General features: G+C 38.1%; 1 protein-coding gene across 2 annotated transcripts in view; it reads right to left on the bottom strand.

The window, feature by feature from the left end:
* LOC121303640 (adhesion G-protein coupled receptor D2-like) overlaps positions 1-17,727 on the bottom strand; it is an 82,362-nt gene that overhangs the window by 5,726 nt on the left and 58,909 nt on the right. For both annotated transcript variants that reach the window (XM_041234443.1, XM_041234444.1), the window contains 4 exons: positions 15,519-15,560; positions 10,912-10,965; positions 8,660-8,807; positions 7,897-7,940 (listed from right to left, as the gene is read on the bottom strand). In XM_041234443.1, coding sequence (XP_041090377.1) covers positions 7,897-7,940; positions 8,660-8,807; positions 10,912-10,965; positions 15,519-15,560 — 288 coding nt within the window. The remainder of the gene's footprint in view (positions 1-7,896; positions 7,941-8,659; positions 8,808-10,911; positions 10,966-15,518; positions 15,561-17,727) is intronic.

The raw sequence follows: 17,727 nt of genomic DNA, 5'->3' as shown, positions 1-17,727 counted from the left end.
ACAAGGACTGCGGGGTGAGTCGCCAATGAGCTCTTTCCTTTATTAAACCAAACAAAAGGCACGATGGCCAAAACAAACCCATACAGTGCCTATAGGAAGTATTCACCTGCTTTAGATGTTTTCACAGTTTGTCATGTTACAACCTGAAATTTAAACGGGATTTTTTTTTCCCTTTGATTTACACAACCTACTCAACACTTGGAAGAAGCAAGAGAATTTTTATTGTGAAACAGTTAATGAAAAAAAAAAGTATTCACCCCCCCTTGGTAGAACCACCTTTGGCAGCAATTACAGCTGTGAGTCTTTTGGGGTAAGTCTCTACTAGGTTTGAACATCTGGATCGTGCAATATTCGCCCATTCTTCTTGGCAAAATTGTTCAAGCTCTGTCAAGCTGGATGGGGATCATTGATGGACAGCATTCTTCAAGTCCGGGCTTTGACTGGGCCACTCTAGGACATTCACTTTCTTGTTTTTAAACCGCTCCAGTGTCGCTTTGTCTGTGTGCTTAGAGTCATTGTCCTACTGAAAGGTGAATCTCCGTCCCAGTCTTAGGTCTTTTGCAGACTGAAGCGGGTTTTCCTCAAGGATTTGCCTGTATTTAGCTCCATCCATTTTGCCCTCTACCCTGACAAGCTTCCCAGTCCCTGCCGATGAAAAGCATCCCCATAGCATGATGCTGCCACCACCATGCTTCACAGTAGGGATGGTGTTACCTGGGTGATGTGCTGTGTTTGGTTTGTGCCAGACAACGCTTTGCATTTAGGCCAAATAGTTCAATTTTTGTTTCATCGGACCACAGAATCTTTTGCCACATCTTTGCAAAAGCAGAGGTGTTGATGCGAGGTCCCTGCCTCCTCTGTACATTTTTTTACACATTTAAAAACTTAAGAATGTGTTTGTTAACAGTTATGTATTTAGCTAAATATTTAGTAATAGAAAGCACTTGTGTGCAGGGTGAGCACACAATGTAATATGCAGAGGAGGCAGGGAAGCAGAGGGGCTGGCTCTCAGGGTGTAAGGGCAGCTCTACAGCACACAATGTAATATGCAGAGGAGGCAAGGAAGCAGAGGGGCTGGCTGGCAGGTGCTCATTTGCAAGTTAGTTTCAGATTTAGCTGGCAAAATTGGGTTTTTTTTTGGTGAAAACCCAGATTTATTTTTTCAGATTGAATTGCTGAACGATAATGTTTTTCAGATGTATATGTTAGGTAAATGTTGAATCAAGTGTAAAAAACAAATGTATGCTAACAAAAGGGGGCGGCATATAAAAAGTTTGCGCACCACTACTCTAAATCACTGCAGGAAGAGTGATTAAAAAAAAAAAAAAAACCCATAACAGCAAGTGCTCTGGCTTTTCTGTTCCATACCACATCATGGATCATTATTGCTGTGTTACCTGTTTAACAAGGTGGGCAATAATCCTGACACTAGAGCAGACATTCTGAATTAAGCTTTGAAACAAACTTTAAAGTTCTAAGTGTAAAAAGCTGTCAAGACATTAACAATGAAAAGAAAAATGACAGGAATGTTACCTAAACAGGTGTAGCAACAACCAGGGGCATGTAAAGATATATTTTTTGGACCCTGTTTACTCTTGACTTCCAGTACACATAGCTATGTAGGGTCAAGCTGGGTCCTAATGCACTGCCAAAAAGACTCACTATTTACTGAGTTGTGCGTTTTATCAACTTGAGTGACTACCCCTTTAAGTTATACAAAATGAAAAAGAATGAGAATATTTCATAACCAGATTCTTTTCTACATCAAAACATACTTCAGATATTTCTGTTTCCATAGTAAATATTTCACTTTTTCCAGTGTGAAAATGTGTTATTCTCTTTGTGAAGAAAAGACCGTGGTTGCCTGATTCAAAGATAGAGCTAATTCAAAGCTAACCTATTGTAGTACGAATCATGCATGACTTATGCAATTGTTCCCTGCCTGCTGTCTTCACACAAACTGTAACCAGAGCACTAACAAAAACCTGAAAAACCTGAAACAATCTACGCTGAATATTTTTTCAAGAGAAAGGACATGTAATGACTGTATTCAGCATGTAAGTGCACATTCTTTCCTTTTTCATTTCTTCACTGTTTTCTTTTAAACATATCTTTAAAATGTTGATCAATGTAAAGTAATCTTCACAGAAGTACTATATATTGATGTTCAATACAGATTGGGTGTTTCTTCATTGCTCTGGTGCAGGTAATTGTCAAATCCTAGTATAGTGAACACCCTGATATAAGGAACATTTCTCTAGATCCCAGAAGACAGATCCAGACTCACACTAACCTTGGGCTACTTTACCTCAAGTAAGGTAACCCAAGATCATAATCAGGGTCTATGAAACCAGCTGTGTGTTTAATATTTTAGCTTGATGTCCAGACACAAATATTGACAAAAAGCCAAATAAATATTGACATTGTGCCATTGACCTGTATTTAGTAACATATGCCACCTGTGGCTAAGACTGTAATGTAATTGCACATGTTTGGTATTACTGAATTCAGCAACCTGAATTAAGGTGGTATTCCTCTGATTGTAATTAAAAGCAGCAATCCTGATCACCAATGAATACCATCAGGCGGTTCCATATCTCTCCACTAGAGGGCGACTACTGACAGCCACCAAGGAGAGTGACATTCAGAAGCAGAATCTCAATATTGTCCCATTTAAGATACACTTTGGGATTTTATATTTTATTAATTAATTACTTAGGATTCTCCAGACAAGCTCAAAGCCATGTAAAGTAGGTTTAGAGAACAATGATAAGAACTCAATGCTGGAGCAACAGAAACCAGAACCTCTTGGAATAACTCAAGCAAACACCATGAAACAGTAAGGGCTTCTAGCCTGTCTTTTTTCTAGGTTGACTCTTTAAACCTATCCTTCAACCCTCATGAGATCTGAGAAGACATTTTTCAAATCACTTTAATCCTAATAAGAAATAAAAGGCTAATGACAGCTCTAGCCTGAGTGAGAATTGTACTCTGTGCAGAGTGTGCTTCCAGAGATAATCCCGCTCTCTGTTAACAAGCGGCCGTGTAAAAAAGCAAACTCTGGAACTGGCGGAGGCCACAGTGAAGTGGCAGCCCCTTTAGTGAGATGTGAAACCCATTGTAGCTGTCAGAATAAAGTGAGTGAAACCGGCACACAGGGGCCCAATCAACGCTTCACACCCGAGTATCTGCACTTAAACTGACAGCATGCATAGTGGTATGAATGACAACCTCCAGTGGTAAAGCATGGTATGCTGGGTTTTAAAGGTGAGGTAACCAGTAACCAGTGGATTCTTATCTCTCACTAGAATAGAAATACTTTCAAAAGTGACCCTTATTTTAGCCTTGACTCAGGTGAAGTGAGGACAGCATTACATATTCCCACACATTTCGTTTCTGGTTCCCACCTGCGCCCCACACCCACGTGCTATGCTTCCTGCAGTGGTTACTAGAGGGTTAAGCTATGTCCACACTCGACACGAGCGAGCGAAGTTGCCCAATGTCAATCCACGCCAGCAGCGACTTGAAAACGATCCAAAACACTGGAAATAAATACATGACCCATGCATTCCTATTGGACATACTAGAGATGAGCTGTCCCATTACAAAACAGGTCTTGTTTTGATAAAAGGTTACCACCCTGACCTCCGGAAACTCTGTTGCAAAATAAAGGTTGTAAAATCTATAGATCAGAGTTATTGAACATCCCTATATATCCGACAGTTTCACTGCTATCATATAGTAGTAGTAATTGTACAGTTGTACTTGTATTAGTATTATTTTTTCCTTCGTGGTACCAGTAGCAGTCTGTTTTGAAGCCCGGCACACCTGCAGTGTCAGCAGACAGCTGGACAATAGTAGTATAGTTTATAGTATATTTTCAACAAAATTATTTTATTGTTATACATGTATACATACAACTTACTGCAATCTCAATTGTGTTTCTTTACAAATTCCTTCATTGATCCTTTTTATTAACTTCTTTAAGTATTTTAAAGTGCATCATCATTATTATTATTACGTTGTTGTTCACCGCACATTAGTCAACCTGTTATTATTATTATTATTATTATTTATTATTATTATTATTATTATTATTTTTATGTGTTCTTATGCACAAGTCACCATTCTCTTGTATTACTACCGATGCCATTCTGCAAATCTATTTTTCTACTTTATCACAAACCCTATTGAAGACTGTGATGCATCAGATAATGGGTGAGTGTTTGAGCCGACTCTGACTTCATTTACTTATGAATAATTATACACAGAACAAGGTTGTCTGCCATGGCAAGACTTTTATTTAGTTTTTCCTTTTAAAACAGTCCGGTGAACAGATAATCTTCAAAACTCTGAGCTTGGTAATGTTGGGGATGTGTCACATGAAATACAAACATGTTGTTTGCTTTGTTTTACAACGGATAGAATAGTAGGACCTTCTTGTCACACATTTGTGACACAGAACAATTTAGTGACAAAACGTTATTTATCATAAAAGCAAACAAACAAATAAAAAAAAAAAGCCATATATTAAAATAAGATCACATGTTCAAGTTGAAGAACCTTTTTTGTGTCATTTTTAAAAGCCAGCAAAAGTGCACATTTTTCAATTAAATGTTGAACAGACAGACTGCATGTATGGTGTGGTTTATTTTTGCTTATTAATAAACTTATTTTTATGCAACTTGCATAATCGGAAAGAAAATGTCTTGGTGCTGCTAGCAAGCCATGACCAGGGTTGCCAAATACTTTTACAAAAACCAGCCCACCTCTTCCTGAAAACCCGCCCAAAGCCCGCCCAATCAGGAACGTAAGTTGTGACATCACAATCACCTCTGATGTTCCCCAGTGTAATAAATAGCAACTACACTATTTCAATTGCAGCTTATTTGTGTGTTTTGTGTGCTTAATTACCAGGGATCCTCCTGAGAATCCGTTTGCTGCGGAATAACACAGAAAAACACAGGTTTTCTACGCTGTCAGAGAATTTTTAGTTTTACACTTGCAAAAAACATGCAAGGCTTTTTGATAACCAAATCAATACACTTAACATATATCATATAATCATCCACACAGACAACTGTGCTTTAAAATTAGTAAACATACTTGTTCAATGAAGCTGCTTCTGGTGAAGGAGGCGCAGTGTCAGTGTCGCATTCATGCTGAAATGTAGCTGCAGTTTACTTCACTATCCAGTGTGTTTTTAGTACTCAACAAGCTGTTTAAAGATGCTGAAAACTATAGAAATCACACCTAAATATCGGGTCAATGAGTTTGGCAATATCCATCCAGGAGACCAACTCAAGATAAACTCGTAAAAGTACTATTGTTTTTATTATTATTACACAGATGTATTTGTGATGTGTAAAGTAAAATGGTAGGCCTACGTTTGTTTATTATCGATTGACGGCACTCTGGCGAGTTCTTCGAATTTGAAAGTGTTGGCCTGAGCTCGCCCCCTAGTGGACAGATATTTAGATTACATACCCACCATAACCCAGAAAAAAGATTGTTCCATGCTGAGCATAAAGCTCAGCCTTGGTTATATGAGGTGAAATCAGACCCATTTCAATTAATCTCGGTTAATATCAAATCATGGCAACAACGCAGCAAATGCGAGTATCTTATGAGCTCAATGAAGCTCTCAGAGTCACGTCTAAACAGCAGTGCATAGTGCATAGTGCAAATTTTTTATTCATAAGCATCAGCACATCTAGTGCACAGAAGTGTACTCCCAACAACACTATAGGAAACATATTCCCAAAGTGGCAGATTGCTAGATGGCTCTGGCTCTCTCTTCTGTTAAGGCACTTTGGCTAATCTAGCCTAGGTTGCATACATCTACGACAGGCAAACAGAACCGAGGACTCACTCTGTACTCAGGGGAATTCAATTTAACAGAGGTAGAGAGAAGACCTTTACCAAAATAGAAAGCAAATAGATATGTTGCACTGATTATTCGAGAGATCTACCGTGTCCTTGGCTTTTACACAATAATTGTAAAATCGTCTCGTTCTGTAATCCCTTCGGCCTTCTTATTTGCTTACTTTGTGTTTTGTTACTAAGCAGTGGATCACTTTTCACAGACTGATGCAACAGTTGGTTGAGATTCTAATGATAAGGACACTTGTATTTTCCTCATTGCCCTGTGCAATTAAGAAACAATTTCTTCCATGCTTATCGCTGGTTGGCATTCACAGGTGTTTTTTGATATAGCTTTGTTTGTTAGCTCTGTATTAAGATGGATTTAATCACCATGGATTCAGATTAGGTACTACAGCGTACTTCAATATATTGAATCTCTTGAGAGATCTGGCCTTGGATTGGTAAAGATGTGCTTAGAACGCCCCTGTAGCCACCTGTTCAATCTTGTTAAATCCGGAAGCACATTACTTTTTATAAAGTAACGCCTCAGTCAATAAAGATTCATTGAAATCATTACAGAGTAACCTGACATAGCAATGCCATTATCACCATTGCACTACGACTTGAAGTCCTTTATTTCCTGTGCTTCTGTTTGTCTGAAATAATCATTGCAATCCACTGAAGGAGTTTTTCAGAGCAGGACTCGAGCATCCCTTTGAAGTGTTTCATTTTTCAGAACAGGTGTCGTTAATTCAGTCATTGAGTAATAACTGTACGGCTGACCTCCACAGAAAACAATGGGTATCTGTTTGTTTTAGAATTTGTATTTCCTTGGGTTTCATTTACATGTAGAGCTTGATGACTGTGTTTGAAGGCAGAGCAGGCTGAAGAGGATTAATGTAGCAAAGACTAATCTCAGACCAGAGCTCTGCCACCTGACTCGCTTCCAGAGCCAGGCCTAAGCTCTTTCAGTGTCTCCAATGAAAGTGTGCAGAGCGAGGCACTGTACAGCAACAGAAAGCACTCATGTGATGGGTGAGACACTGTACAGTAATAGAAAGCACTCGTGTGAGGGTGAGGCACTGTACAGTAATAGAAAGCACTCGTGTGAGGGGTGAGGCACTGTACAGTAATAGAAAGCACTCGTGTGAGGGGTGAGGCACTGTACAGTAATAGAAAGCACTCGTGTGAGGGTGAGGCACTGTACAGTAATAGAAAGCACTCGTGTGAGGATGAGGCACTGTACAGTAATAGAAAGCACTGAGGCACTGTGTAATAGAAAGCACTCGTGTGAGGGGTGAGGCACTGTACAGTAATAGAAAGCACTCGTGTGAGGGTGAGGCACTGTACAGTAATAGAAAGCACTCGTGTGAGGGTGAGGCACTGTACAGTAATAGAAAGCACTCGTGTGAGGGAGGCACTGTACAGAGAAAGCACTGTACACTGTACAGTAATAGAAAGCACTCGTGTGAGGATGAGGCACTGTGTAATAGAAAGCACTCAGTAATAGAAACATCTGTTTTGTTTTTGTGCCTCAAATATAATTTCAATTCGTTTTTAAAACTACATGAAAATATAAAAAACAAAATTGCGAATAGCAGTGTGAGGATGAGGCACTGTACAGTAATAGAAAGCACTCGTGTGAGGGTGAGGCACTGTACATACAGTAATTTTTACTTGCTCTTTAAATCTCGATGCCTAAAATCATAAGAAAAAAAAAAATGAACAAAGTTGCACTTATTTTAAATTGTGGGTCCCTATTACAGCATATCTAGGCACAGTGGGTGCAGTTTTAGAAAGCACTCGTGACTGCATTGTATTAGAAACACACACCTCCTTAAAGGGTGCATATGTTCAGAAACTTGGAGGCTCATGTGATGTGATATTCAATTACCAACTGCACCTTTTCAATGAGGAAATAACACACATTAGTAGTAATGAGTCTTATGCCTTGCAGTGAACTTCCCTGCCCCCAGAAGGAAGGAAGCATGGAGGCCAGGAAGGAAAGGGGGAGGAATGTGAAGCACATACCTGATTCAATGAAATGGTCACAGAGCTTTCTTTTCTGAATCCCCCTGAAATACAAATTTAACAAAACACATCACTATTTGTTTTGTTATGAAGTTTAGTAGCACCATTGACATCTACTTGCAGATGTAATTAGAAATAATTAAGTGTATCTAATTACTATTGTGTATTTGTAAGTGCAAATACATGACGCAAGCTGATACCACGCACTCTAGCTGCAAAGAAGTGGTGACCCCATGGAAAACGCCAGGGTTTTTCATTTTTAACTCTGAATTTACCAGTGCTGAAAGTGAGTTTTTTATTTTCCATTTTTGTATTAACTTATCAACATTTTACTACCAGATTTGAAATTCCCAATGTGAACGTCGCCTCACTGCTGAAACCCACTTTCCGATCAGGAGGACTGGAGATCAACAGCAACCTCAAAACCTGCTTCCAGCTGGTTGCTTCTTTTCCCACGCAGAGCCTAAGCAACGAATAAGGCAAGGCTCCAGCCTGGGTACCTGGACCAGGCAGGCTCAGCACAAGAGGGGGTGCTGAAATGTGATGAGACGAGCCCAGCCCATTTTCTTCCAAAATGCCAATGCAGCACTCCCTGTGGGTCCCTAGCCAAGATCGACAATGCAGCTTGAGCAGGACTCCAACTAAGGGTGCGTGACCAAGTGCTTTTACTAGGAGAGCCGCTGAGGACCACAAGTGTGTTTCATAACCAAATGCAATGGACTGGAACGCATGATCACCGCATTTAACTTGTAGTGGTACTTACCATTTTTTAAGACCAGGGATTTTTTTGTGGAGCCACTTTGTTTCGGTGAAGACACACTGCTTTCAGGGGTAGAAAGACTACATTTCCCATGATCCCAGGAACCTGTAGTTTTTTGAGTTGTCAGGAAACTTATTGGCTGGGAGCAGTTCTAAAACAGCAAGGGACAGAATTTGGTATTGGAATTAACATCATTTCTTTTTCTTTTTAAAATGTTAGTGAATTTAGCTCATGAATAATGAGGGACAGTGTCACCGTCTCCAGTCAAGCAATGTGCTGGCAGGCAAGTGCCAGGAGATCTTCCCTCATAGCATGAGCAGTCTTATACGCTAGCAAAACACCAAGAGAGTAAAAAGCAACAGCACAACTAACAACAGACAGCCTGTTGGAATGAACTAAACACCATGATACCAGAAAACACATCCCACTTAACACCTCACACTACAATTCTTCTCTCCTTTTATTAAAACATGAATTTACCCTTTGGTATTGAGTTTTCAACATTTCTCATCTTTATTTGAAGTTTATTTGTATTTCTTACTATTTACGTGTGCTCTTTTTTCATTCTTGCTTACTTGACTAAACTATTCCCTCTCACCTCTGCAGGGTTAATGGCCCATTGCGGATAATCAGCACACACCCACTCCTCTTAACATGACCATGAGGAGACCATTCACAGTTTATCAATAGAGTCCATACAGGGCCTATATTAACACTGTAACACCCCATGCCTTCAGTGCGTCTCAAATGTGTAGTTTTGTAAGTGGTAATATACTCACCCAGAACAATTTAAACACGTTGCAAACTTGCGTTGAATCAATGGCTGCCCATGGTGAGAACACTATTGACAGTGTTATGAAAGTGTTTCCAATCTTTTTTATCCAAACCGTGCATCTGACATGCCCTTTATCAATAAAACCCATTGGGCAGATTGTCACAATAACAAGTATCAAGTTATATTATGTAGGCTTTTACAGTAATTAATACCAGTACCTAAAACAAAAACAACCTACTATTTGCTTGGACAGTCACTGACTATTTATTTCTTTGGGTGGCTTATAGCGCAATTTATCATATTGAGATGTGCATGTGTTGAAGCCGTTTCTATGGCAATCAGAGAGCTGTGGCTGAAGAGCTGCACTTCCACTCGATTACAGGATCATGTTGCCGGGTAGATTTGAGTCCCCCATTTCTCTTCCGGTTTCAATTTGCATGGTTGGAAATAAGACTCCCATAAACCTCGGTTAAAACACAATAGCACCTTTTGGGCACAAATTTGAACTGCAGTTTGTTTAAAATATAACTACTTATAAATAAAATGCCTTTATTAAAACAGAATTATACAGAAATGCATTACCAGTTAAGTGAGAAGCCACTAAGGACAAAAGTATCTCTACCAGTGGCCAATTGATAGCACATTTAAACAATTACTGTCAATTGATATTAGGGGAGGGTGGAGGTTTGACACAGGCTGGACGATTGAAGAACACCAGGACATGCGCATGACGTGACCTTGAGTGGTATGGGCTTATATTCAGACTGGCATGCATGGCCCAGCCTTGCTTAGCCTCTAAACACTGACAATGTAAAGTTACTTCAAATGTAAATGAGATACGCTTTGTATACTGAGCATCAAAAGAAACGGATCACTTATATTTGGATAAAATTCAGTAGATGTGATCGAAAGAAGACAAACTCTGTTTTAGAGCAGGTGCAGTGACTTTTTATTGTGCTGATTAACAACTGACATCACAAAGATGCTGAAAAATGATCTGTCGATCTTGGGCAGGTTTTGTGACTCTGTCTCCAAGTTCGTGCAGTATGTCTGGTTATACCGTCTCGCTGGGTTTGAAACTGCTGGCTGTCAGCACACATGACAACGAGCCACAGTACGCTGCCCTAGCCCAGCCTCCAACATGCCGATCGCACGAAGGCGCTGCTCTCTTGACAGACGTGGCATGTTGTTTTTTTTTCAGTGATTTTCCTTATTGCTTTTATTCAAGCTTGCAATTCAACAATCACACCATATGCAGTGTCTCACTAAGTAGGCGACTAAGTGCATATGCTTCAGTAATAATCACTCAAGGGTGTCATGGGCAAGGATGGAAGATCGAGTAAATAAAAAGAAACCAAAAACATTTTGTCAATGTCCATCATTTATATACGTTATTTTTTTTCAAAAATAAAATGTGTTATAATAGTGATAAGTTTCTTGTGATGCTTGGTATATAAACTATTTGTCTATGTGTACTTACTGTAAAAGAAAGAGCCTTTTTCTTTTCCTTTGTTCTTCTTATAGCACTTCTCACCTAAAATCAAATGTAAGAGTGTGTTAGCTGGTGGCACAGCAGGTCACTCACTATCCTTCAATGCCTTTCACCTCTGGGGGAGGCCTGGGCTCAGCTCAGGCTCAGTGCAGTGAGTCTGGCTGTTAAAAAAAAAACTAGAAAGATACATAGCATCTACCCAAAAGGTTAAAGTCATATGACACTGAACAGCTAAAATGACACTTTCCAAAGGAGTGGGTTATGATAACCTGACTTGTGATGTAGTGCAAGTACAAAACACCACAAGCTAAGTACAATGGATTAAAGGAATCTCCTTGGACAGTAAGTCTTTTCAGCTGCTGTTGTTTAGCTATGGTACTGGGTGCCCTGTTCAAAAGAACCTGCACATGCTCAAGACACGACTTTTACATGCTACACATACAGACAATATGTTTGAGAACAGAAGTGAAATAAAATGATTGTGACTACATAAAGTTCAGATTTTCATTATTATTATTATTATTATTATTATTATTATTATTATTATTATTATTATTATGAAGTAGCACCAGATAATGTTCTTAAATTAAAATGCATGTGCTATAACTAGGGCTTCTATTTTATGTTTTTTTATTAATTCCATTTTTCAGTTCTTGTTTTTAGTTATTTTTTAGTTTTATGTAAATCGTTCTTTTAGGGCTTTCACTTTTTACACATTGTATGAAATGATTGTTTTCAGTCACTTTCCACATTGCCGGGGCGTTTTCTTCTGTCAATATGTATAGTAGTAACTCCACAGTACTTGCACATTAAGTTTCCTTTACTGTCTTCCACAACAAATTCCTTTTTTTTTTTTTTTTACCACTACTTGCAATTCTTTTTTAAATCCTCCATGTCTTAACTAACCCATATATTTTTAATGTATGGTAGAAAAGTATGATCCTTATATTTTTCATATATAGAAATTAATGTATACAATAATATATATATATATATATATATATATATATATATATATATATATATATATATATATATATATATATATATATATATATATATATATATTATATTTAAAATATTTTAGATTTTAGTCTGTAATCCATATATTTGTTTAGGGGCAAATATTCAATGGTCTTGCAAATTTGCTCATCTTTCTCGCAACTCTGCTTGCGTAAAATCGCAACCGAGTGAAGCCTAAAAGTGTTGGAGAAACTGCAATTATCGCAGCGCCGCGGAAATGAATAAATGAACATGAATTAACACAGGAGATCAACCGCAACTCTTCATCGGGGTATAGATCCAGAGCAACTTTTTGCAAAATGAGAACGCATTACTTGGGCTTGACGAGGCATAGTGCAACGGGTCTGCAATGCGATGTATTGTTTAAATTGTATCGTGTGTGTAATTTTCGTTTCATTTTTGTATACTCTATTTTATTTTGTGTATTGTGTGATTTACTGGTTTTACTTTTAAAACACTGATAATGTGGTACCGCTCCTTCTAAACCTCCCGAAAACTTTGGGTCTCCATGTATACTGATTGAATGGTGTCTACTGGAGTGTTTACAATTAAGCATTTAAAGTTACCTGGTGCTTTATGTCTGTCGTTTTTCTACGAAAGTCACAATTTGCTGCTGTTTTGAAGTGTTGTATTTGGAGTTGCATGGTGCTCTATTGATGTTTGTACCATGTCTACGAAGATCGCATCTTGCTGCTTGTTTTTGAAGTGTCTCATGTAAAAGCATATGAAGCTTTATTTACCTTTGAGTTGTGCTTGTGCAAATCATTACCTTTAAGTGTTTGTGTGAAGCTCACTATTTAAAATACTATAGTACCTGATTGAATTGCTTTTGTTGACCATGGTTATCTGCTGCTATATTTAAAGTCTACTTTACTATATGTAAAGATCTGTATGGTTTTCGCTATCAAGTTGCTGAATGATAACCATTGTTTTACTGCTCAGTGTATTTGTGGATGGAAACGAAGTGCTAAATTATGGAGTAGTTTTAATGTGTTCATTGTCATACTCTGTCCAAATAAAATTAACCAGAGGCTGTCTCCTTGCCGGTGTTTTTGGGATCTCCTTGGCTAACCGGGGGACGCTACAATAGCCCCAGCACCTTTTCAGCTATGAAGTTAAAAAGGTCATAAAATGTTTTGCTCTCAAATGCGTTTTCTTACAATTCTCAACACACTTTTATCCATTCTGCAAGTTCTTGCGTGCTCTAAGCAGAGACAGCCCACTGCTAGGGACATTTCATTACCATTTATATAACATAAATATGACACTGGCGAGAACTGCGACTCTGTTGTCGTTTTTTATATAAAAATGAAATAAGCTTACTTGATTTTAAAAACGTCTTGAACAATACAAGCAAATTCCTACACTACTTGATTTGATTTAATGTGTAGTACACAACAAGCCTCAATATGAAAGCTAAATATTAAATTTCAATAAACAACACGTTTTTAATGAAAACAAATATTGTAGCCTATTTCACCAAAGTGAAAACTGGCTTCTGTTATCTTTTATTATAGCACAGATTAATAACAGGAACAGCACTTTATTTGGGGTTAGTGTTGAACTTAAACGCGTTCATGTCTGCTTGTACCCCTGCCCCCACTGCCTGCTAACTTGCCATATTCCAAAAATATATAAAAATAACAACAACGGTCTAGTTCTCTTTCATTTTTTAAATTAAATATAATTTGAGAGAATAAAAACAAACCAAGCTAACAAATATCTAGCCTAAACAGAAATGCATTTATTTATTTATGTATTTATTGCAATCTCCACCAAATACAGCTTCTGTTGCATTCACAGCACTGTGTAACACAATTTATGTTCCTGGGTAGTAAGTGTTATTTCCTAATTGCTTATGCCTCAAAAGTATAGAAAATGGCTATTATTCCTCACAAACTTTGCTTTTGTGACCAGGACAGTGATATTTCAAAATATCACTATTTCCAGTGAGAAAACGGGCAAATGTGTGTCTTTTCGTTCACATAAAGTCAGAAAAAAACAACATATGAATCCAAATTAACATGTATTTATACTAAAGTAATACAAAGATGACCACAAAAGATTTAGAAGTGAGTAGTTTTTCGAGATATACAATTATACTGTATTTACAGTATAATTGTAAATCTCGAAAAACTACTCACTTCTAAATCTTTTGTAGTGCATGTATCGTTTTTGTTTTATCTTTTAATCTAATTTCGGCCTTCTGGAGTCATCTGAATGCCTTTCCACTTTTTATTTCATTTTAAACTGTTTAAATGCCAAACCACCAAACCAAACTTTCAAATAAACTTGTTATGATTCTGCATGTGCGCTTCTTAAGAACTGTATTATTGTCATTACTTCCTCTCTGGCACCTCTTTGCAAATTAAGCACTGGTAATTAGTATTGTTTAAAATAAACCACAAATAAATTAAATGTTTGAATTGGAAATAAACCAAAATGTTATTATGTGTTATTAAAATATAAAAATCGACTAAGGACTTCTTCAGTAGACAAGTCAAGGAATGTGATACGTTGTCTGTATATTCTGCACGCACGATATTTCCTCTTTTTCTGTTGCTAGCATTTGCAAATATACCTGTCTGAAAGCCATGTTCACTCTTTAACTAGAAGCAGAGATTGTCCTGAAATGCTTCCTGTGAAATCATTAAGAGGAGGCTTGTGATTTCCATGCAGCATAGTGGTTTGCGAGCAAATGAACTTTTGAATTTAGTTCGTGGTGGTGAATTTGCGGGATTATTCATGAAACCTCCCCCAAATCTGAGGGAAAAGCACTTGCGAGAGAACAACTCGCAAACCCATTTTTTTCCAGTGCAGCATCTATTTTGAATCTCACTCAAAAGCGCAACTTTTTTTTTTTTTTTCGAAAAGGACTTGCTGAAAAAAATCTCTACAGCTCCCCTTGCAACACGCAAGGTGTTTGAATATTTGGCCCTTGGATTTATTTATTTATTTATTTATTTATTAGTTTATTTTTTCTTTTTTAAATGGGAAAGAGGAGGTGAATGTGAATTAAGTAAACCATTTCCACGGTTTTTCAGTGTTTATTGTCTATACACACCGATTTCTTTCTTTTTTAAATCGGGGGCAAAACCAAAAATTGTTACTGAAGCTATAACATATGTTTCTTTATGTTTCTTTCAACTGCATACATCACACCTATTTAGTTAATGAAAGTGCAAAATATGACATGATTCTGTTTGCAATAAATACTTTAAATGAAGGTCTTTACAACACATCTTGTTCTGAATCGCTTAAGGCACTTATAAAGCATAGTCCTCTGTTAAGTTTCAGCAAACCAATTTGAACGCTTTCAGCAAAAGCATGTGGAGTGTTTGTTATGTACGTCGTAATCAGGCAACCACTAGGTGAGATAGGGAATACAACTGAAGAAAATTCCATTCAGGGTCAAATATGAGCTAAAGGTAGTGGTTAAAAACGATACGCCACCTTTACGTCAATGTTTTAGTTTTTTTTTTTTATATATATAAATACTGCCAATAAACAGTAGTAGATTACAAAATGGGACTACGACTCTATGTGATAAGTCAATATGTTCAAATACTCACCTCGCTGTTGTACACGGCGTAAACCAGGAATATGTAAAGACCCTGAAAAAGAGGGGAAAGGTGATTTAAATACAGTTGTAAAAAAAGCAAAAAAAAACTGTGGTGGGCATGGAAGATGGTATAAGTCTCCTCAAACCATTCATGCACAGCTGTGGCATGGCGGAGATGCATTCTTAAAAGCTGCCAATGGCTTCGTGGCACAAGGGCAGCATTGCTGGGTGTACTTGATCTGTAACGATGCAATAAACTAACACATTAGTTCAGCCTGCCAGTTTAATCAAGGAACACAGGGTATACCAAGAGAACATGACCCACACCAGGGATGTGAACAAAAAAAAATCAAACTCCAAGAGACTTCTTGTAAAAATAATACACATATAAAAAAAGAAAAAAAAATAAAAAAAAAATAAAAAAAAAATAATTATTCACTGTATAATGAAATATATGGGAGGTTCGAAGAGCCACATTTTGACCACAAAATAGTCGCATGCGGCTGGGCCACCCCTGCGGTAAACAACTCCATTGCTTTGGAAACAACTCCAGGAGTGTGTACAAAAATCTGAACGTCACTAAGGGGTCAGACTGCATTGCACAGGACATGTCAGCTTAAGGTCATTTCTGGATCCACCCTGTCAAACGAGATTCACACCTGTGTTGGGAACACTGTTCTTATTTTTGTAAAAGAGGTATAAAAATGTATTTTAATTCTTTTATGTGCAGAAGGACTTTCAATTTAATATATTATTAGCCTGAACATTTAAAAAAGGGAAATGGGCAGTTACTTTAACTACCCATAAGATTATGTTAACAAATGTTTAAATGGAAGAAATTCCAGGACATATGATATTTCTGCAATGGATTTGTCTGGTTTTGAACATGAAATTGTTGGCAAACTGAATGTTGAGACATTTTTGCATTGCCAGAAGAAAGGCTATTAAAAGTGTTATTTACACGGTTTCCCTCGTTTGTTAGACATTGCAGGCCCTCGTGAACATTGTTGTGGTCTTCACAATCTGACTTGCATTAGCAGGGTAGTGCAGAGCTATCTTCAGATTAAAATGGTCGAGATGTGTTACAAGCCCCAGAGGCATAAATGCATACCCTCACTGACAGACTTTTTACAAAAACTTGTAGAAATGCTGTTCAATTATAGAAATTCATGTTTTACATGTTTATGTTACATGCCATGTCTGTAAAAATAAAAATATTCTTTCAAAGAATGTCACAGAGGCCCTTTCAGTTCCCAATTTATTGCACTTTGATGGCAAACAGTCATTGCAAGCTCTTCGGTATTCAGAACACATACATCTGTGTATAGTTTGAACACTCGTGGATACAGCAGAGAAGCAGCTCTGGCCAGAGAATTGGAATAACAAAGAGAACGAAAGTGTCGGACCTGATTACAGATCATGCCTCCTTAGCAAGGCTCAACTTAATGAAAAATAATAAAACGCCTGTATCATGGCTCTGCAGCCCTGTGCTTTCAGGGCAGTCCACCAAGCAGGAAAACTGCATCAAATGCAGATTTAGACATGGGGGTGTAGAATTTGCAAATGGACCGGTGCCATTCTGAGGATGAGGGGATGGACAGGAGAGATCTGTGCTGGCTATTGGGCGAATGCGTGATCCTGCACTGGAGGGTCGAAAGCCATATTTGAGAATGAAAGTGTATGGACTGAGTAAAAGAAAAGGCTGCCTGTTCCTGATACAGCAGCATGCGGCAGTGGAGAGCCAGAAAAGGCAGTGGAGACAGCTGAAGAAGTATGTGTTTACATACCCATACTGGGAAAGCACAGTCCCTGGGACGTTATTTGCGTTAGCTCAGGGGGATCTGGGAAACCCCATTAAAGTATTGAGGGAATAGGAGAACGTCATTTAATCTCGTGCCACGCAGATTAGCAGAGGTGGCGAGACCCAGCCTACTGCAGCACTTTCCTTTGTAGTTTTATTTACAGTTTATTTTCCTTTTTTGATTGTTATTTCTGCATGTACAGACCCTCAGGGGGATGCCACTGCTGGTACCCTGTTATCAGCACCTGTAACCCGATAAAGCCTGTGCAGAGTTTCAACGACTGTTCTGACGCCCACACACCCTCTCACAGGGGGGCATGAATAATACAAAAGGGCAATGAGAAGGGTTGCCTCCTGCATGGTTTTGTACTGGCGGGTTACCCATGAAAAGATTTGATGTTTCTTTTTTTTCCCACTA

The sequence above is a fragment of the Polyodon spathula genome, chromosome 34 (assembly GCF_017654505.1).
Source record: "Polyodon spathula isolate WHYD16114869_AA chromosome 34, ASM1765450v1, whole genome shotgun sequence".
NCBI classification, from domain to species: domain Eukaryota; kingdom Metazoa; phylum Chordata; class Actinopteri; order Acipenseriformes; family Polyodontidae; genus Polyodon; species Polyodon spathula.
The sequence above is the reverse complement of the archived record's forward strand: the minus strand, read 5'-3'. Positions and strand labels throughout refer to the sequence as shown.